The sequence below is a fragment of the Stegodyphus dumicola genome, chromosome 1 (assembly GCF_044657685.1).
Source record: "Stegodyphus dumicola isolate Sdum_Otavi_A_Nest chromosome 1, ASM4465768v1".
Taxonomy (NCBI): domain Eukaryota; kingdom Metazoa; phylum Arthropoda; class Arachnida; order Araneae; family Eresidae; genus Stegodyphus; species Stegodyphus dumicola.
Genome location: NC_140768.1, coordinates 180,818,919 through 180,841,618, shown reverse-complemented (window position 1 = coordinate 180,841,618; position 22,700 = coordinate 180,818,919). Strand labels below are relative to the sequence as shown.

The 22,700-nt window shown below is 34.0% G+C and overlaps 1 protein-coding gene across 9 annotated transcripts in view; it reads left to right on the top strand.

Annotated features, from left to right (window-relative positions):
- LOC118183599 (grainyhead-like protein 1 homolog) overlaps positions 1-22,700 on the top strand; it is a 177,725-nt gene that overhangs the window by 115,695 nt on the left and 39,330 nt on the right. For 6 of the 9 annotated variants that reach the window (XM_085823430.1, XM_035353214.2, XM_035353203.2 and 3 more), the window contains one exon: positions 11,239-11,448. The exons of 1 other annotated variant lie outside the window; for it this stretch is intronic. In XM_085823430.1, the coding sequence (XP_085679556.1) occupies positions 11,239-11,448 (210 nt within the window). The remainder of the gene's footprint in view (positions 1-11,238; positions 11,449-22,700) is intronic. 2 more of the 9 variants (XM_085823437.1, XM_035353210.2) reach the window with 1 other exon arrangement.

Genomic DNA, 22,700 nt, shown 5'->3' with positions numbered 1-22,700 from the left:
TCATCAATGTTGGCATCGGTAATAGACATAAAAACAGCTCTCATTCATTACATTTCAAATGCAGTTTTTTTATTATGTTGTGTTCACGACTTGTAATACAGTTTTATTCATAAGTGGGTAGGAGAGTGTATGAAACTCAATTAATATGGCCTTTCACCTCATCATTATCACTCATAAAATGGAATTAAGCATGTTGTATGAAATTACCTTTTAATGGAGGCAAATGCTTAAAAAATTTTCTGGTGAATGCGAATTGAATTTTCAATAAATTTCGTATCCGAGTCGTGTCATTATGATAAGATTGATTGTGCATTTTTTTTATTGAATTATTCATTGTGTTTATAAGCCATCCTGAAGGTCTTCAAATAGTTGGTGGAATTACCAACAACGGGAAAAGAGGTTTTGCAATATCAAATTCTGCTCTGTGTTTTATACCTGAGTAATGATATGATGTTAAATGGCTTCGAATGTTTTCATTTTTCCAATGCCTAATGAATGCATCTTCTTTCTTTCCAAGAACTGTATGACCAATCAAATATTACGGTATATAGTCCTTCAACGATGTACCTGTCAGATTGTCTTATTATCCTCCTGGATGTACAAATAAAAGATGGAGAGCTGTTTCACATTTGTGCTTTTGGCAGTATCTTAAAGGGTTTAACTAGATTCCTTTTAAAAATTTAATACTTTTTTTTAAAAAAACAGATTTCTTGCTAACTCGAGGTATACAGTTCCACAGGAAGTGTGGGGCTGCATTTTTAAGCTCGTCATAATAAATGAAGCAGCAAAAGTCGATCAAACGCTTCTAGAGTCTTTCATCCACTTAGACACGTATTTTACGCAAACTTTGCTAAACAATGAAAAATTTTAAGGACATTTCTAATATTTAGACTAAAAAAATCATTCCTGTTATTATTTTATTCACCACCACCACCAGCATTCCTTACTGGCTGTGAGCATATGAAATGGGAACAAATCTCAATCTCGTTCTTTGGCCATTAGAAACATTAATATTTTTTACTTCATCTATACAAATTAGTGTGCTTGACTGTTATTTGAATGGAATTCGTTCATTAAAAATAAGACTTCAATTTTCAACATAAGGAGTGGTCAAGAGAAGAATGAACAACATAGATTCTCAAGAATTTAATCTAATATAATAATAGGTCTATTAGAACAAAAGTAGAAAAAACTATCTAGAATGGAATAAACTAGCAAAATTCGATATCTTCATATTTCTTCCGCCGACAGAGAATTCGTTGTTGTTGTGTGGCACACTGCACAAAAAAAAGGGGAGGGCACAGTTCTATATCTCTCGTTCTACTGGGCCATTGACGAAATTCAAATTGCATTTTCCATGTCTCGAAAGCGCGACTTAGGATATGTATTAGATTTATATATATAGCATCATTCTAACGTAGGTATTTTGACACAAAATCGGACTTTTTCTGAAATGACGTGCCACTTTTTTTCAATATTTCGATTCTACGACTCGAATTATACCTAAATATTACTAAATTTTTTTTAATTTGGTGAGAAATTCAAAAATTTATCTTAGCTTTTTTTTTTTTTTTTTTTTTTAGTTTTCATCAAGAATAATTTACTTGGCGAACTTCTTAATTTATAGCAACCTATTTTCCTTTTCTTTTGTTCATTGTAAACGAGCGGGAAAAAGTCATCGTTCATACTTTCAAGCAATTAAGTGCGTAAACCACATATGGCGTTATTAACGCTTATAACAAATATGTCAAATTTCAAAACGCGTTAACATGTAAATTCACGTATATTAGGAACTTTTGAATTTTTTTTTTCTTTTTTTTTTTTTTTTTTTTTTTTTTTTTTTCAGATATGCTTGGAAATACATCTGCTTTAAGATCGTGGTAGAAATTTTATAGGTTATAATTCAAAATTTTTTTCGAAAAATTTGTAAAAATTATTTAAAAATAAAGATTTTTAAAATAATTCATAAAAAATGGGTGAGTTTTATTTGGAATGAACCTAAATTTCGAGATGTGAAAGGAAGAATCTAATAAATTTAATAAAAAAGATACATCAATAAATATATACAAGATTCAGTTAACACGGAGGAGCTAAAATTTTGAGAGCTCATTTTTTAAAAACTACTCGTGCGATTTTTACAAAACTTGGCAGTTTGGCGTAATTTCAGTCATAAAATCCAAATATGAAAAAAAAAAAAAAAAAAAAAAAAAAAATGGTATTTCAGAAAAGTCCGATTTTATGTCAAAATACTTAGAACAACGCTATATATAAACCTAATACATATCCTAAGCCGCGCTATTGAGACATGTAAAACGTAAGTTGAATTTCATGAATCGACCCGGTAGAACGAGAAATATACAACTGTCCCCCGTTTTTTTTTCCGCAGTGTATTGCATTAAAAAAGGTGCCTATTAAAGTGAAAGGAGTACATTGTCCTTTGCTTCTTGACTGAATTAGCCTTCAGTGGAAAGCTCTTGCTATTAGATCATGAAAATAATTGTTTCGAAAAATCGCCGAAGCGAATGTTTCCGTTGTTTCCAATTTGAGTATAGAAAATTCTTAAAATGTTTGTAAATGTCTGTAAGTCTCGGTTACGGGCTCCATGGTCTCTTGTTCACTTTTATCTTCTTCATTCTTTCCTGCACTTTTTCTGTAGGTTTAGACTGAAAAAATTATCCGGGAAGCTAGGGAAACTAAGAAGGTAGTGAAAATTAACAGAAATAAGAATAAGTTTATTGCATTTTGCAACAAAATAGCTCTCAGAAATGTTTCTAGTAATGTAACCGCAGAGCTGACAACCAGGTGCGAAATGTTACAGTATTATTCTGTTACTATACAATTCTATCCTCGTACCCGCAGGTAATTCGTTTCACAATATACCAGATTTGGGTAAGCAAGCGACTTATCGTGATATTGAATTAATGTTGCCTGCTCCTAAGTCTTATTGGAAGCATGTGGCTTGGGGAAAAAATGGTTGACTAGAATGCTGAATATCTTGCTTTTTTCAACGACTTAAGTGTAGGCATTTCCATCCGGATTATAAACTTACTCAGATTTTGACCGGTCATGGAAATTTTGGAATTTACTTACTTCGTTTCATTATTGTTACTAGTAGACTCTGTGTTTGCGGCGATTCTGTGGAAGATGTGGAATATATTTTATTGCATTGCAGGTTGCGTGAAAGTGCCAGAAGTGAGTTTAGGGCAGCTCCCTATTTGCTGGCCTCCTGTTTTCTACGATCTTGTTAAGAGTTCCGAAGCCTTTGCAATCTTGCTACACTTTACTTGTTCTTTGAACTTTTAGTATTGTTATTTACATGATTAGATTTTTTTTTTTCTTTTATGTTTCATGGTAATAGTTTGCATATTGTCGATATATGATTACGGTATGGATTGATGTATTATACTGTTGATGTTTCATTTTTATTATTATTGTATTATTATTAAGTTGCTTTTTTTTTTCTTTTATGGGAGTATAAACATAGTTTAATTATTTATGATATATTTTAGTATTTTTATTATAATAGTATTTGTATTTTATATATTTTCCTTTGCTGTCTCAAAACCTAGATATTATGTTTTTATTATTGAGTTGTATTTCCTTCTACTACGAGTTATTTACTTACATCTGGAAGCCTCGTAAAATGCTTCGTGGAACACGAGGAGTCTCGTATTTGTTTTCTTGATCAAAAAACTGTATATCTATTTATAGTTTTATTAAAATTTATCTTTTAAAGGTGGAAAGGAAGAAATTTTCAGATTGAATTAATTTTTTATTGTCTATTTATTTATTTCTAATTTTAAAATTAATTCCTTGATGTAAGAAGCAAAATCATACGAATTGCAGATTTTTTTCATAAACAGTTATGCTGCTAAAAATGAAGAAAGGGAAAAGTTATTCACCTTGCTAATTGATAGATTAGGATTTTGAATCAGTATTGAATTTGAAGTAGAAAAATTTTGATTTAATTAGACGGCAAAAGGACAAGTTCTCTTTCCATCTTTCCCAATTAAAAATTTCGTTTTTTTTTTTTTTTTTTTTTTTTTTTTTTTTTTTTTTTTTTTAGCTCCTAGAGGATCGTTAGACCAGAAGGACTATTAGTCTCGAAACGGCATTTTGCTTCGGTTCACTAGAAATGTCTGTTTCGCTTTTCATATTGTTGCCACCATTTAAAGAAATTAAATGAAGAATCTGCATGGCTGTATGTACATTACCTTCTTTTAAGAGGAATTTAACATAATTACATTGGTTAAGATAAAATACACTGATTGACTACTTAGAATAATTAGGAATGAAAAAAGCGGGGAAGCAGAAAATACAATTTCATCTACTCAGTATAATAAATAATGCTATATATAATAAAAAGTAGATGTAAAAAAAAGCTGTAGTATATATTTTTGCAAAGCATTAAAAAAAAAAAAAAAAAAAAAAAAAACATTTTACGTTTGGCATTCTAGTTTGAAGATGAATGATAGCGAAGAAGACATCTTCGATATTTAGAGCTGAGAAAAAATATCAAAGCTTTATTCCGAAGCCCAAAGAGAAGCTCAGCTTTTTAGGGCTTAAATTTTTTTAAAAAGAGAATACGAATTTATTGGGAGTTATAAAGTTTAAAAGAATAAAATAAGAGAAACAATGGAGAACGTTTTTTTAAAAAAATTGTTCGATTAGATTAGATTATGTACACCGAGTTTAAAGTGACGATTTAGTGACGAATGTAAGAGAACATAGAAAGCTCATAACAACATTCGAATTGGGATCTCCGAAGTAATCCTTGATCAATAGAAGTTTTTGAATGCAAGCAACTATAGTGCAGTAGTAATCGCATTTTGTAAAATAGTGTCAAATTAATTATGGTTTGGTTTAGTTAATCATGGCAAAGCACGTTAGGGATATCTGCGTAAGGGAATAGATACCTCTATGGAAGACTTTATAAGATAAGATAAACTGGCTGGTATGCATGTTGCACATGGGGAAAACCACGAAAACACCTATGCAGTCAGCTCGTTCGCCTGTAACGAACCTAGGTCGAAACTACCAGTGTTCAGCGATTTTACCGCTCGATGCTGGTGGGCCTACTTATTTATAATGCAAGTTGAATGTGGCTTTCAGTTTTTTTTTTTTTTTTTCCAATGTTTTGCAGGGACACTGGTATAAAATTCATGATTTCACTCTAGACTTTTTTTAAGTTACAGTTACAGTTCATTCAAAATTTTACCACAATTTAAATTCTTTTATATATCGCCCTTGAAAGGGTTAAAGACTTTCGACTCAACAATGTTTTAAATGCTTCCATATACTTAAAAACATCCATGTCTGCGCTTCCCTATCATCAAGGTATCACCATACCATCAGGGTTACACCTGTGTATGTGAATTCGACTAGACAAATATCATTTCGATAATAAAGTTATTAATCTTCATTTTTGAGTTTGGTTATTAATACCTCATTAATTAGATTATTTATCTTCTTTTATTATAGGTTTATGTACTAGAAAATTATTTACCGACTGATCTTTCTCAGTTGCAGTGTATATGCCTATCGAATTTAAAATAATACGTAAATGGAGACTTCTTGCTACCGTTTCCTTAGCCCAGGCAGTTCAGTATTAATCGTACGGGTTCGTAATTGATGAAATGCAAACAGAACCGATGATAGTTTAATAAAAATTGTTTTACCCAAAGAAACACGTTGCAGCTTTGGAACTTTACGCAAAAATACTCGCACATCTCGGTATCACAGAGCACAATCAATAGTTACATTTCAAACTACTAGGAATGTTAAACACAATGCAATGCAAAGCGAATCTAAAAGGCGAAGCTCTCACTGATAACTTAATACTCCGGAGTCTCTGACTTAACAACACCTCAGAATGTGACGCATCATATTTCCTCTTCCTCAGCCGCCGTGAATTCTCTATCTTTATAGAACTTACTACTTCTCGAATTTACTGGAAGGCATAAGGTGTCGGATACGGTTGCAGTTACATATATAGATTAATTACAGTTATTCAGATACAGTACCCATTAACATTTATACAGGGCCGGATAGATCACCAGATGCCTGGAACCTGGAGATCACCAGATGATCTCCAGGTTTGGCGATTTCTAGCCGCAAGCGATGCCAGCTTGGCGATATGTCACCAATTTAGCGAGATAGCCATTTAGTCAATGTTAAATAGACTTGCTCCTGTATTCTTATTTTTCCGGCAAGGCCTCAGTTCATTAGTTTTTCATGTTCCATAATGGGGGGGGGAAGAAAGAAAAGGGGGGGAACAAGCGCTTGCCGTTGTCTATTAGGAAAACACACACATATGCAAAAAGGGAAAAAAAAAAAAAAAAAATAATCATCAGAAAAATTCAAAAAAACAATGTGCCTTACAAACTGTTATGCAGTAAGAAATGGAAATCGAATTATAACTGACACTGACAGATTTTGATGAATGTGGTAAATTTCAAGGAAATCTCCTTCATTCGTGGAAGAAGATTTTCTGACTTTAGCCTTAGGAAAAAGGAGGATAGAAAGCATAGAAGCATAAATGTTGTCAATAGAAAATTTACATTTTTCTTTTTTTTTTTTCTCTAACTTAAGGTTCCTGTTTTGTGATGAGAAGTTGTGAACCTATCCCAGTTTAACTAACGTGTAATGAATCACCCTAGTAAGAGATGCTAAAATTTATTCAGCAGTTGATCATTGCTTTATAACTGCAAAAAGTTTTATAGATAAAGGAAGGAAACGCATATGAATAGCGAAAGGTGGTGAATAAACAAGTTCTGAATTAAGCGGGATCTAAACTTAGAGGATTCTGTAGAAACATCAGCCAGTAAGGAATAGGAGAGGAAATATGAAGAAAATTACTTGTTTTGTAATAAATTGGTAATAATTAGTATTTGAAAAATAACAAAGGTTTTGAGATACTTTACTGTGATCGCAAGCTTTTCGTTGCCTAAATCTATTACGCTGTATTAAATTGAGCAGAAAACTCAATTTGGATTTCTTACACATTATTAAAATGCAATTAGAAAAAGGTAGCAATTAAACGGTGCTGAAATTCAGAAGTGAAATGAAAATCAAAGCAGGTAAAATTCATAACAGGCAAGGTACTGTTGCGAAATACCCAGCTGCGGTAAGATAGCATCCCTGCAAAGTAGGGTAAGGGTGGCCAGAAAGTCGCCAGATTTGGCGCGAAATCGCCCATCTGGCGTCAAAATTGGCGATATGCCATAGGCGGAGTGAGAACATTCTAGAACGCATTCTTAGCGGTTTACTTTGTAAATGTTCTCGAAAGTAGGTTAAAGCTATATATACCCTACCTGTGCGCGGAGAGTGAAGTGTGTTGAGTTCAGAGATTAGTCTGAGAGCGACCAAATCGAATCGGGAGGTATAAGTAGTAAGCGCAGGTACTCGACCGGCGGAAGTGACGTCACAGAAAAGGGATGTGGTCTCCGTCATCTTGGATCACGTTTAGCGAGAAGCTGTATTCACCGTTGTGCTGTGTTGCTGGCGAATAAATTGCGTTTTAATTCTTCATCAAGTGTTGTCGTCAATCGCTTCAAATCCCTGAATCCGTAGAACGCAGCAGTACTATAAATGAGACGGCATCTGCAATTGAGAAACATTATCTTATCTCGCGAATAATGGTTTACAATCTTTATTTTTTGGCTAATTTAGGTGGTAAATTCAAAAACGGGTATTATCATGCGATTTATGTGGTCATTCTTTTGATTCCTATCTATTAATCTATTAACATACAATGCATTTCTGTAGGTTATTTGTATGTCTTATCTTACCCTTATCTTTTTTAGTACTTATATGCTATCTCTTAGCTAGATTGAATTTCTGCGATATGCCCAAACAACTAGCAGTACGTTCTCCCTGTTCCTTGGTGATTCTGAAAATATTAAATGAATTGGTCTTTTGAAAGTGTTTTCTGTGCGTTTCATTGTCTAAATTTTGATATAATACTTAAATCATCTTTCCTGCTAACTAAAAAGATTGAAGGTATTTTCAAGTAGTGAAATCAGAAGTCTTTAAAACCAGCCAGTCTTTTAAAGCAACTTGGATTCATAGTAGTTTATTTGAATAATTTTTCTGGGTAACAAGAAATTTATATATGATTCTCTCAAAATGCGGTGAAATTATTGTAACAGAACTAATTGGCTTGATGGAGAGAAAAATCAGAAACAAAGCCAAAGAAAAACTATTTGAAATTGACAGAAAAATGAGTCAAAATTAGAATCATTAACCAAACTAGAAAGACATAAAAAACTTTAAGGGAATCCAGTTTTCCAATTGAACGCGATTAAAAACCAAATCGGCAGGAGGAGAATTAAAACTAGCAATAACAATATTGTGCGACGGTGGATTTTTAAGCTCCCTCCTTGGCAATGAGAGTTTGGATCTCTTATTTGTATTTGTGTGTTATGAATTATTTTTAGTTTAATTCTGAAAGAATGTAAAATAATTTAATAATTAATAATACCTCAGTACCCTTTCATTATCAAATATGTTGTTAAATGTTTATTCTATGAATTATCAGTAAATAAGAAAGAAGCGTTATTTTTAAAACATTCACTACTAAACTAATTATTCATTACTTTTAATGCGTTGAGTAAAAATAAGTATGCAACAAAGAAGTTGGGAGAATTAATATAGTTTTTATATTTCGGAACTTAGCATTCATTTGAAAACTGAACTAAAATTATTATGATATTATTATGATGATAATTAAAGGTAGCAATCAGAGTTCAGATTTCCACATCAAATAGAGGCGGGAACCCAAATAGTGCCGAAAGTAAACAAAGATGGGCTAAGTCTGAAACCTTTATTCTCGAAGACGTTGTGTTGTTAGTTTGATTACACAAGGCACAAAGGTCTGTGGTTCGTAGCAGAAACGGCACAAGTTCAGATAACTTAAGAGGGCAAGTTTGAGCACGATGATAAACAATCTTTAATGAGTTTACAAAAACTGTGATTCTTAAACCCAAGTTTGAATTATCCCAAGCACTCAAGATGTAACTGACTTCAATCCTTTTAAATCACGAGGTTTGAGCAGATAAAAATTTAAAAGTGAATTTGATGTTTACACCAAATTCCATTGTAAAATTAAGGAAGGCAAATATAGATTATGAACTCTCTTATGAGGAATTTCGACTGAATAGGCTACGTCATTTGACTCGTTGTAAAAATAATTTTCTTTGCCTGAAGATAATAATTTTCCCTACATAAAATCACCTTTGTTATAAACATCTAGTAAAGTATGCATTGAAATTTATAATGTAATTCTGTGATAATTACTACGAGAACACAATGGGTCGCCTTCTGTGGAAGCAATAAGGTTCATTGACATGGATGGATAATGCATCTACTTTCTTTGTGTAGAGTCGTTTTGTGTTCTCACATAGTTTTGAGTTCCTTCGTTTAAGACTCGAATTCTTCAATTGTTTTTATCATTCGCTATTGATATGACATGGAAAATATGAAAGTTCTCAAAAAGAAAATCTGCAAGTTGATATTTTATTTAACCGAAAAGAAGGGTTATTGAAAGAATAGAGTTGGCAAAGCAGCTTTGATTTTTAGCATTTTATTTTCTTTTAAATTTGAAAAGTAATGGGGAGTAATCATTGGTTAGGTTTTCTTAATCTTTTGTGAAGCAACTTGGATAAGAAAACGGTGTCTTTATGTATCATGTAGGCTCATATTGTTTTCTATGCATTTAATCAATATTTCACACATTATTCAAATCATGTCGTAATGTTATGCAATGTGTTATAACGCTGTGCCGTTTTTTAAGAATAAAATTATATATCGGATACAACAACATTTCAACATGAAAACCTCATTTTCGTAGAGTGGTGTGTTGCATTTACAGATTCGCTTCAGATAATGCAGGTGAAACCTTGAATAAATCAGTTTCTGCTATAATATCTTAAATAGCATTGGAAACTTCCAAATAAGTATTAAAAATTCATCCACGCATGATTGAAATCTCAATCAATAGAATTCACAATGAATGGACAAATTCTTTAATAATTCTTTAATAATGCGCCCTTCACTCGCTTAACTGCAGCTTCAGTGAGATATCTGAATCGAAATTATAGCATTTTCGCCCAGCATTCGAAAAGTGCCTGTTGCGGATCCTTTATAGAACATGGCGGTGGATCAGGAGCGTGAAAGGATTCAAATTCATTCCACAAATTCTCATAAGTTGCGATATAGGAATTCAAAGCCCACGTGAGTTTAAAAACTCGCTGAAATGCTCTTGCAGCTAATCTTGCAATACTTAATTGGGAGTAGTTAAATGTAGCATTACCATGCTAAAAGTATTATCGTTATCCGAGTTGTAGTTACTGATAAATGTGTGTAAATGATCCGCTTGTTACGTTAACGTATCCTAAGCTCATTAGGAATACTTAGAGAAATGTGAGAAATACCACATTCGTTCAAGTAAACGCCTCCCAAGCTGTTGCATTTCGCGCCAACCTGTGCTTAACCTTTCTGACACAATGGATCCATTCCTTTGTATAGTATTTCCTCCACATGGCGCATTTCGTTATCAGCATGAGTTTGAGCCTTTACTCATCTGATCAAATAATACATTTCCAATCCTCTACGGTCCAATGGCGATGAGATTTTGAAAATTGCGTCTTCAAAACTCTTATGTCTTGCATTTAGCAACAGGAAGTGATATGAACTCAGAAGAAGCGCATTTCCATTAAAATCTTAAATTGCCCAAATGTCATCCTGCTCTGAATTCATATGCAGCTAAATCTCTGCCCTCCACTCACTTCGAGTATTCTCTTCTGTTTCCTACTACAATCTTTGCGAACACAGGTTTTAACCATATTATTGGATACTTTTGCTACGGTATTACGAGAAATGCCCAAAAGTCTGGTCCTTGCTGAAGTGGAACATGCAAGCTTCCCGAGGTCTTGCTATTCGCCAGCTGTGATCCATGGAGGGTGTCTCTTACGTGTCAGCAGAAGCTCCGATCTTATATCCAATTTTTTTAAATAATTATCTCTCTGCTAGCCATTGATTGAGCACATTCTAGCTCGTTTAGACATTCCCACTAAAGCTATGTGTAATAATTTATCTTTTCAGTGTAATTAAAATGTGTTGTATTAAAGACACCTAAAATAATTAATATGATAAATATTTATAATAATGTTAATCTAGGTATTTCAATTATCAATCTCTTTATTTTTACCATTTGCTCCATCTCTGTCTTATGTTTAGTACTATGCTCCCCAGCCAACAGATCAATACACCCAGGCTATGAGGCAACATCTGGCAACCTACCCAGAAGCTGTCGACAATGTTGCCTATGTCGAGAGGTATATCAGACAAAATTACAAGCCGTCGCCACATGGTCTAACGGTCGATTTACCATCACCAGATTCTGGAATTGGGGAATCGACGGTGACTCCCAGAGATTCCTTGCATCAGGTTAGTAAACTCTTCTAAAATATAACTCTTATTTTACATATCTTGGTTTATTTAATTTATCAAAATCCTTGGAAACTAGCGAAGATTTTTCTTCAGTCAGGAACTACAGGGTGTTTCGAAACTCATGGGCGAAAATTTACATGAAAGTCACATGAAAGAACGAAACACCAAACGGATAGAGGCAGTGCTAAGTAATATTATTGATAGCATATGTGGCAAAATTACAGAAGCTGCTCAAAAGAGCGACCCCCGTGCGATAATGCAGGCGTTCGCAATTTTTCAAACACATCTGGCTTTTCCCGGACGGCGCCGGCAGCAACAGAGATCGTGGCAATTAAATCCTCATCGGAGTCGATGGGGTTTTCGTAGACGAGACTTTTCAAAATGGCCCCACAGGAAAGTCCCGACAGGGCAGATCAGGTGAGCGAGGCGGCCAAGCTATGTGTCCACCCTGACCAATCCGTCGCATAGAAATTTAGCGCCTAACGCGCTCCGCACATCCAAGCTGAAATAGGGTGAGGCTCCGTCGTGCTGGAAACACGTTGGAGTAACTCTGGCAGTACCTGTTGTACAAATGTGAGGTATATTCTGCCGTCCAATCGGAATGACAGAAGGTATGGGCCGATCAAACGGTGGTCATCTACAGTTCCACCTCAAACTTTTACGCTGAAATGCTTTTGATACGCATGAGGACGTGGGTCATGCGGATTGCTAGATGCCCACACATGCTTATTGCATAGTTGCCAACTCTCCCGATTTAGGCGGGAGACTCCCGATTTTCGACCGCTCTCCCGCCAACCCGATTTACAATATATTTCTCCCGACTTTTTCTTATTCTTAATATTTCTCACGATTTTTATGGAACTTGGCTTAATACTTCGTTATATGAACCAAAAAAAAAAAAAAATGATTTTGGAACTGAATTTTCTCTACATTATATCTAAAATAAAACCTTGCGAATCAGATGAGAATTTCTGCTTTGTGAGTGACAGCATACGTATCCAGAAACGTCATTCTCCAGTTCTCCAATGGGCATCGAGCTCCACTGCGTGTCATCTGGCATATATTAGCCAATGAGCACAAAGCAAGCTCAATGCCGTTGCAAAGAAGATTCTTTGGCCGTTGGGCCGTTATTTGGATGTTCTTTCGTTATTTCGTTCATCTTGTCCTGAGTTGTGTGAGTACACGTGCCTTTGGGAAATAGTTTTAGAAATTATCGTCTTTTGTTATGTCTGCGAGAAAGGTGAAATACTCGTGCACGTTTCAAAAATCGTACACAGTTGACTTTCCTTCCATTATTTCTTCAAGGAAATGTAATAAATTTGCGATGTGTACCATCTGTCGTTGCGATTTTTCGATTTCGCATGGTGGAAGGGCAGATGTTCTCAGACATGTGCGTACACAAAAACACAAGGACAACATGAGTTGTTTTAAAAAAAAATGAAAAATTAAATTTTTCTTCGGAAACAAAAGACCAAAAAGTGATTAATGCAGAATGTCTGTTCTCTGCCTTTTTACTGGAGCACAACCTGCCACTGAATGCATCGAATCACGCTGCAGCTTTATTTAGAAAAATGTTTCCCGATAGTGAAATCGCTAAGAAATACTCAAGTGCAAGGACCAAAACAGGTGCAATTGTTAAAGAAAATGGGTTTGAAAAATAAATCTTCAGTTATTGATTGCATTAAAACAGCTCCGTTCTGCCTCTCTACGGATGGAAGCAATAATACCGATTCAAAACTGTATCCAATTGTTGTTTCTTTTTTTAATCCAGAGTCTTCAGAAATTGAGTGCAGTTTACTTTCTGTCCCCACTTTAGAAGGACATTCGACAGGCTTTAATATAGCACAGCTAATTATTAAAACTTTAAAAGAAAATGCAGTCCCTCTGGATAATTGCTTAGCACTTGGTGCCGATAATGCACCAGTAATGGTAGGCTTGAAGACTGGTGTTGCAGGCATCTTAAGAAAGGCAAATTCAGATTTGCAGATAATGAGGTGCACCTGTCACCTCTTAAATTTAGCATCTGAAAAAGGGGCAGCTTCTTACCATTAAATGTGGATGAACACATTGTTGATATTTATTATTATCTTGAAAGAAGTTCTAAAAGAAAGGAAAAATTGAAACAGTTCCAACAGCTGCATAATACTGAAATAAGAAAAATTTTGAAACGTGTGTAGACGCTGGCTGTCTTTAAAGAAATGCTTATCTAGAATCCTCGATCAATGGAACCCACTTCTTGCATTTTTTAAAGAAGAAGTAAATGCTTCGAGAGTTAAGATAAAAGGCTCTATTGAAAGTTATAAAGTACCTAAAGTAAATGGAGATGTAGTTACTACTTCCATTGTTAAAAATAGGTTTGAGAAAAATAAAGTAATTTCTGCATCATTCAGCAATTCAACTGGCAGTTCTCAAAATAATACTGCAAAATATAAGCGTAAAGCTGATACAAATTTCTCTCAAAATAAAAAAATTGCTCAACACAACATTTTCCGATTACTGTAAGTTTATCTTGTGAAGAACGAATATTTATGTTTTTTTCTTCGGACCTTAACAAAGCTTTTTGCTTTTTTTTACAATTCATTTTGCCATCATTCGATGTTCTTAACACAATTCTACAAAGCAGAATTCCATTAATTCATGTTTTGCAATCAATGATTTATGATCTGTTTAAAGACATTTTATCAAAGTTTGTAAAACCAGTCTGTGTTTTGTCTTGTAATTCTATATATGATGTGATTTATGGTGAAACAGAAAATCAGAAGAAAGATGAAGATTTGGTAATAGGAGCTGCAACTACAAAAGTAGTGGAAGAACTTTCAGAAGAAGACAAAAATAAGTTTATCTTCATGTTAGAAGTTACTTCTGTCGAGTATATGATTACATACTACATAAATTCCCAGTCAACGATGAACTGATTTTGCATGCTAAAGTTGCTGATGTTTCTGCTCTAGCAAATGCATCTTTTTCTGATATAAAGTACTTTTTGAACAGATTTCCTGTGTTACTTCGTTTAGTCATGAAAGATGACGATAGTGATGTTGCTACTGATATACTGCAGTCGCAATTTTGCAGTTTACAATTAGAAAACTTGGATGAAGTTATAAAATCAGCTAGGATTGACACCCAGTGGAGTTTAATTGGAAAATTGAAAGGTGCTGATGGAATTTTAAAATATAGTGAACTCTCTAGAATTATGTTGGCCATCTTGACAGTTCCCCATAGTAATGCGGAGTGTGAGAGGATTTTCAGTGTTGTTGCGAAAACGAGGACTAAATTTAGATCTAATATTAGTGATGACACATTAGAAAAACTTTTATTAGCGAAAGCAGGCCTACGTGGCAATTGCTATGAACAAAATTATGAAGTTTCTTTCTTAACGAGAGCAAAATCTGCCACTGTCCATAACATTTGTATGAAAACTGATTAAAGTGTCTTTTTTTTTTTTTTTTTTTTTTTTTTTTTTAAACGATGCAAGTAATAAAAATGTTTTTTATGTCTAAGGTATTTTTGTTTTGCTTGCATTTAAGACTTAGTAACTATTTAAAGTTAATTCATCATTAAAAACTATATTTTTATCATTTAAAAAGTATTTTTAACATTGTGAAAAATCTCCTGATTTCTTAAAAAAATCTCCTGATTTTTGAGTGTCATAGGTTGGAAAGTATGTTATTGGAAAGGCCTTCACGAGTAAAGGTGCAGCCATCCGTGAATAACACATATGCACTGAAATTAGACAGCGCTCCTAGATGTTGCAAAAGGCAACACGAAAACTCGACACGTGGAGCATACTCTGCGGGTATGAAGGCTTGCAATTTCTGTATATGGGTAGAGGTGTAATCCTTCGTCCCATAGGTACTTGCCAAACAATTGAGTGGGGCACATTTACGGCACGAAAAGCCTCTCACGTGTTAATATCCAGACGATCTTCCACTCTTTACAGAATGTCGTCTACAACTTACAATGTTCGCACACTCCTCCTGTGGCCTGTATGCCGATGCATGCCGATGACAAAAGGATCCCGTTTCACACACGCACCGATGTAATTGCTCGAACATTTTCCGGTTTGGCACGTGTCTTCTCGGAGAACGCTGCCTGTACAGTCTTACAGCTTCCAGACCATCCCCATTCGCAAGATCATACATAAGATGCATGTCCGCCTTTTCCTGATTACTGTACGTTGACAAGCCTTCTGAAATTCACGCTAGAAATGACCGATGTGCAAGAAAACTCGCTCTTTATGCTTTACATTACATCGCCGTCTAGCGGTTCACCTCTTGGTCTCTGGCCATGCATGGTATTGTGCAAATTGTTTGTTTAGATATTTTCTATCATCCCTTAAAACTTTTGCCCATGAGTTTCGAAACATCCTGTATAACCATGATTATCGAATCATCAGTGGCGTCAGATGCTTTGTCAATTTATGCTATCAAAGCTGTTGATAGTTTTTGCCTTTTTGTTCTTCCTCTTAGCTCTTCTTTACATAATGCGGTTTTCAAAGATTAGATGCAGTCCTCTAGGCTATTTCCACTCTTTGACTTAAATACCTTTTAATGTCGCAGTCATGAGTTACAAGCATTCTTTTGAATTTAATCATAACTTGATTAATCAATATATGTATAAATGAGCGTCATTTACATTTTGAGTAAGCACTGACTTAAGTTATGCGGTCTGACATATATATATATATATATTCACTTCTGCACAATTGTATGCTTAGAGGCGGAGCTTAGAAACCTGCACCTTCATATACGAGTACATCCTACGTCAATGAACTGGCCCGAGGATAATCTTAGTTAATGTCCGTTTATATCATGAAGAGTTCATAGGTCAGACAAGTAATGGAAGACACGCGCTCAGAAGGTAAAGATTGCTAACCGACAGCTCAAAAGACTAGAAAGTTCATTATTTGTAATCATCTTCATTACGTCTCTGACTTCAGAAGACCGGAAATGCTGCAATGTTTAAAAATGCATGTTTTTGAAATAAAGATTGCAGTGTCTGAAAGTAATTTTGCTTTTTCCTCCTCTTGTCTCGATAAATGTTCAAAACATCTTCCATTTTAATTTCGTTTTCTTTGAATTTTAAATCTGTCTCTGAGGAGCTCATAAAAATTAACAGATCAACACTACGAATTAAAACTAAAATAAAGCTTTAGCAATAAAGACGGAAAATGCCAAACAAATTTAAATGAGTTTTTCATGTTATCATCGCAAGAAGCGGTGGAACAAACTAGTCGCTTGCCACTTTACTGAAATAAAAATATGTTTTGGCAGACAAAAACGGTATATTTCTGAAGATATTTTAAGGTGTTGGAGGGGGGGGGAAGCTACAGATTTTGATCTCTTTAAACGGTGATCTTTGGCATAGACTTACAGAGTTTCTCAATATGAGATACAGTATTTCTAAAGGATGGTTCCAATGTTTTCAGTTGGAGAGTTTCGGTAAAAATAAAATCTCTCTTTTTATGGTATTCTGTAAAGTAGGGGTCTTCAACCTTTCACGCCCGGGGGCCACATCAATAAATTCATAAAGATCCACGGGCCACATGTCTGTCAAAAAATAGTGTAGTCAGAAAATTTATATAAAAAAGGAAGGTTTGTTTTGCAACACTACAATTGATTCTAAGCGAAGAGATAGTGTTACAGATTTGTATATATATACATTGGCTCCAAAAAGTTAAATGAAAATCGAATTAAAATGTTTTGCATTTTTTTTTAAACTGTGAAAAAAAGTAAAGATGATTGCACTGAACAATGTTACAAAATGCATTTACAATTAAAAAAAAAAAAAATCTTTCATTACTAGCGGGAGAGGGCAATTACTTCATAGTTTTAATCTGTGTTGTTGCAATTCGTAAAGTTTCCTCCAAATGTCTGTCAGCCGTGTTCTTGTTTTCGATTTTAGGATTTTCATTTTATTAAAAAGCTGTTCACATATATAGATACTGCCAAAGATAAAAGACATGAAGAGTGCATGCTTACGAATTCCTGGAGTCTTTGGTCACGTACTTCGAATAAAAATCAATTAATGTAGTATTTTCAAGAAACTTGCATTTTACTGCAGAGTCACACTGAAAATCTATAAATTCTAGTTGAAGTTCAGGTGGAACACTTACAACGTCTATTGAAAATGGCAAGGAGAATATTCTCATAAAAATTTCATTTTTCCGAAAATCGGAAAATCTGCTTTTGAATTCCTCTTTCAAATTTGAAATGCGTTGCACATAATTATTTGAATTCCATGTTGTAGAGTTCTTCACACACTCCATCAATTTTGGAAAATGAGTGGAATTCTTATTTAGCAACTGACTTTTCTGCAGGATTAATTTTGTCTCAAAAGCTTTCACAAAGCAATAAAAATTATGAACAAGTAGATCTTTTCCAGTAAGCGGTAGTTCAAACCCTCGAGATGACCTGTAATATCGACAAGAAATGCCAGTCTCTCAACTATTTTTCATCACTAAACTCATGCGGCACCTTGAGCGACACGCTCAAGGTAACCTTTGGCGAAAAATTGATTGATTGGCGATGAAAAATTGACATCTGTTGCAAACCTGTTAGAGATAAGAATCTACCTTTTTTACGGAATTGAGATTTAATGCGTAGTCATTTTTTTTATTCTTAAAATTACATACGATAAAATGAAATTTTCGAAAAATTCGTCATTTTGAGAAAATTTTATCTCAAGTAATATCAGGCATGCCAATAAAATGTTTTGAATATCAAGAATAAGAGAAGAAAAAAGTTTTTTTTACGACAAAAAGCTGACAAGGCAATTTTTCTTAAAATCAAAATTTCTTAAAATTCTTCAATTTTTCTTTAAATTCAAATGTGGGGCGACTAAAATGCCTTCAGTGGGCAATGGGTTGAAGACCTGTACTGTAAAGCAAGGATTTTACTCATTAAAATATTCATTATGCTTTGATAAATTAAAATATAGAATTCCACACTTCGACATGAGAGATTTACGTGGGTATTCAAGGACGTATTTATTAAGTCAGTTTTCCATGTCTACCGACATAACTCAACGCTTTTGAGAAGAAATTTAAGAAGCAGCCGCAAGGAAAGGAAAAGCTGCTCGTTTTGGTGATTCGGTTTTGGATAAAACTATACTCATTATTCGATTTGTAGCTGGTCTGAAAAGTTTTTATTAAGCACATGGCGAGTTTTGCTTCTAAAGGTATGTAACTTTTTTTTTTTTTTTCATCCTAATTAATTAAAGCATAGCGAATATTTTGCTAACTAAATTCTTTATTTTATGGAGACTTTTCAAAATGTTAGGTTTTATTTTTACATAATCCGCCGCTACCAAAAGTCAACAAATGCGATAGTCATCTTTTTCAAATTTTCATCTTTTGCTGTATCAAATATTTAGGTAATTATTTTACAGCAGTAGTTCTGCTGGTATTAGTTATATCAGTGTAAAGAATATTTCTTTTGCTTCTGCTTTAATTACTTGTTTAAATGGTTAAAACAGAGTAGGAATGGCTATCGTTAAGGTAAATGATGTCTTCGTAGGAGACTCTGAGCGAAACTGTGCCGTATTCAATTTACAAATGCAAAAAGTTACGAAAATATCCATAAATTTCATCTGAGCTGCGTATGTGGGGAGACACACATTTGCGACGCTACAGAGGCGCATCTACTTAAAAAAATATAGTAGTTTTAGCAACTATTTATATTTCAGTACTATTTCTGTAATAAGATGCACATGAGCATACCTGGTTATCCCTTCTTTAATTTATATATCTTTTTCTTTGAGGATTTCCTCCCCCTGTTGTCTTTCTGTTGCAGATCGTAAACCTGGTCTGTTGAAAGCGTGTAAACTTGTGTCCACTCTGGCTCCTTTACATTATATTCTAAGTAATAAAGTTAATAATAAATTGAAATTTGTATAGAATGATAAAGCTATTCCCTTAAGAATGTCTGACCGCGTCAGTGTTTCCTGGTGTAAATTTCAACAGTTATCTCAACTCTCTTTCTATATTGAATGAACTTTTTGTTTTTTATGCAATGAAAAGAGTAAACCGAAGCCTAGGATCTAATGCCTATGAATGGTCCACTAGCGGCCGAACGGGTAAAATCACTGAACACGAGTAATTGGACTTCAGTCGAAATCCTTTCGAACGGATTGGTTTGCATTTTTCTTTATATGTGACGTGAATAAGAGCCAGTTTCTGTCAGAAAATCCTTCATGAAGGCATCTCTATAATTAGATAGATAACCTTTGCACGCTTTGCTGTAATTAAATATGTCAATATATAGCAAGATGATGGAACTGTTCTAGCACTGAAATTATTAGAATTCGCAGACGTTAATTAACATGTTAGTAATCTGTTTGGACCAGTTATCATCGGCAAAGTAACGTATTCAAAATAGAAGTTAATCTTTCAACATTTCTAGAAATGGAGAATGTTACTCGTTGTCTAACCGGAAACATAATTTAATAAAAATAATTCATAGTAAAAACAATTTATGAATTGCAATAAGCTTTCTTTGCATTAAACCAAAAGAGATTTCCGCAGATGTTATCACAAAATAATGAATACTTTTAGTTCCCGGAAATGCTTATTCTTGAACATAAGGAGAAAAAAATCTGATGTGTATACCACATGACTTCCATGTACGGAATATTAAATTATACGCATTTTTTTCTTGAATTTCATCTAAATTGATTGGATTGAATAAATCTACTTCGTCGACAGCGCATAAACCACAATAGAATAAATACACTCTTTAAAATTCACTATATTTGTTTACTAACAACGACACTCTGAATGCACAAAATTTATATCGTTTGAAGAATTATCTTATCGTTGCCACATGTTCTATTCAAATTCTATAATAAAGCTAGAACAATGTATGAAAGAAATTAAGTAAACAAAACAGAAAAGAAACAGTTTTTCACACGATTTCGAACGATTTAGTATTTCTCATTCAATTAATTCAGTTCTCACTTCGCGACAAGGCAAAAATACATAAAAACTCAAAATATCTGTATTAAAAATTACGAAGTAAATCTTAAACACTTATTTCCTCGACAAAATTCCAGAAAGGAGTAAGCATGATTAATTCGCAATAATAAATCAAGGCATTATTTTTGTTGTTGCGAAGCTTAGTCTCTCTAGATTGGCAACAAATCTACAATTCTGCTGTCTCAGATGTAAACAAATAGGTCCGCCATGTTATTTAAAACTTAACCGCACTTAAAAAGCTTTTAAATTGTTGATAATTGTACAAATATTGCTTCCAGAATTACGAAAGGCATAAAAACCTTAACCGGAAGATAAGAACAACATAATTCAATCATTTTTAAAGCAAAAGATGTACAATTTACAAACATAAGAGTAAAGAAACTGAGATCACTGTGCCGAGTAACAGAATGGATATATATATATATATATATGGTATTTATATACGTTTGGTGCGGCCGATTGCAACCAAAATACGAGGTGCACATCTACATGTTATAGCAGTCCTATATACAATATTTCAACGTTTTGAGGCTACTTGTTTTCGAGTCATGCGAGATACATACGTTCGTACAGACGCCACGAAAAATTCTCTTCAGAATTAATTTTAAAACAGTTTTATAACTTTTTGGAGGAAAAGAGTCTTTTATTCTGTCCTTACGTACAGATATCACGCAAAAACATCGTTAAATTGCATTCGATAGCGGTCAAAATTGGATATTTTCGTTGCAATATGCTGCCTGAAACTTTTCGCGATTACAATACTTCCTTTTTACTACGTACAAGGAAGTAAAAAGTCATGATTCTCTTTCTGTCAGTCTTTTTCCGCCAAAGCATTCAATTTTGTTTTCGAAGAGTTTCAGCTGCGAGGCCAACACAACAGGCCATGTACAGCACATTTTTCGGAGCGGTATTTTTCATGTTAAACATATTATAGGAGTTATACATATTATACTGCTAAAAGTATTACTGAAACTACTAAAGTATTACGCTTCGTGAGGGTTTTTTTTTTTTTTTTTTTTTTTTTTTCCTAGGTACAAATCAGTTAAGAATCACCCAAGACCTAAAAATGAGCATCAACTGGAATAATGAAACAAACTTCTAGAAATGTTATTGACGATTTTGCTAATAGATAAACAAGCAAAATAACACTTAAGAACGTTGGAAGTAAAGTTATATTTCAAAAATTGACAGTTTTATTTATTTCCCTATATGTCGTTTTGACAATTTATAGATTTGATTTTTTAGTGTGTGTGGAGAGGGATAGTAAACAGACCGTCCCAGGCGGGAAAAGCTGTAGCTAAGTTTCTGGAGCAGGCCTGGCTTCAGCATTTTTGGAGCCGTAGGCGATCAGCCCACATAAATTACGCATTAACAATTCAAAGCAAAATACATTTTAAAATACACTCGCTTGCGAAGAAAACTTTAATAAGCACCCTTCCGTAAACTGACGTACTCTAAGCAATTGCCTGAGTCGCAAATGCTTGGAGCCTGTTCTGCTGCCGAAGATCGAGTGAAATTGATCGAAGTTGGCCGCCTAGTTAATAAGCGAAATTTAAATTTGGATTTGCTTCTTCGGGGTTAGGGAATATGTGAGATTCCCTGAAGCCCCTAGCGGAATGCGGTAATACCCTAAAATTATGCATCCGAGGAAAAGCGTAAATTGGACTCTTAACTTGGCATATACGAAATTTAGTTGAACAGAACCAAAGACACTTGTTTAGAAGAAAAGAATATAGTCTGTATAACATATTAAGACAGAATAACTTTAAAATAAATGTGCTGCATAAAAGAGAGTTAGTTCGATGCCTGCATAATACAGAGCCAGTTCGACCCTTTATAAAATTTAACAAATTGCTCTGAGGACTTGATTACAAAGCGGGAAGAAAATAACAAATGTAGAATGTCGAACTCTGTTCTTCGCTTTCTCTGGACCAAAGACTAAAACAATGACTACACTACCTGTATAAGCACAGAACATTTGCATTGCCTGTGAACAAACACATTTATAACATGATCGGAGATTTCGATGAGGAGTGCGATGTTTTACAACATTAAACATAAATTCTTCGACTGTGATGCATATTATGTCTTTAAAGTGAGTTCTTATTTAGGCAGACTAATGTTTTTTTTATCAACATTTTCTAAATTGAGGATAATTTCAAATGCAAATTAACTACGAGCATAAATGTGTAAAGCCCACCAATGTCCAAGAAGTAAAATCGCTGAACACTAGCAGTTCGATCCGGATTTAAATCCCAGTGAACGGACGGGCTGA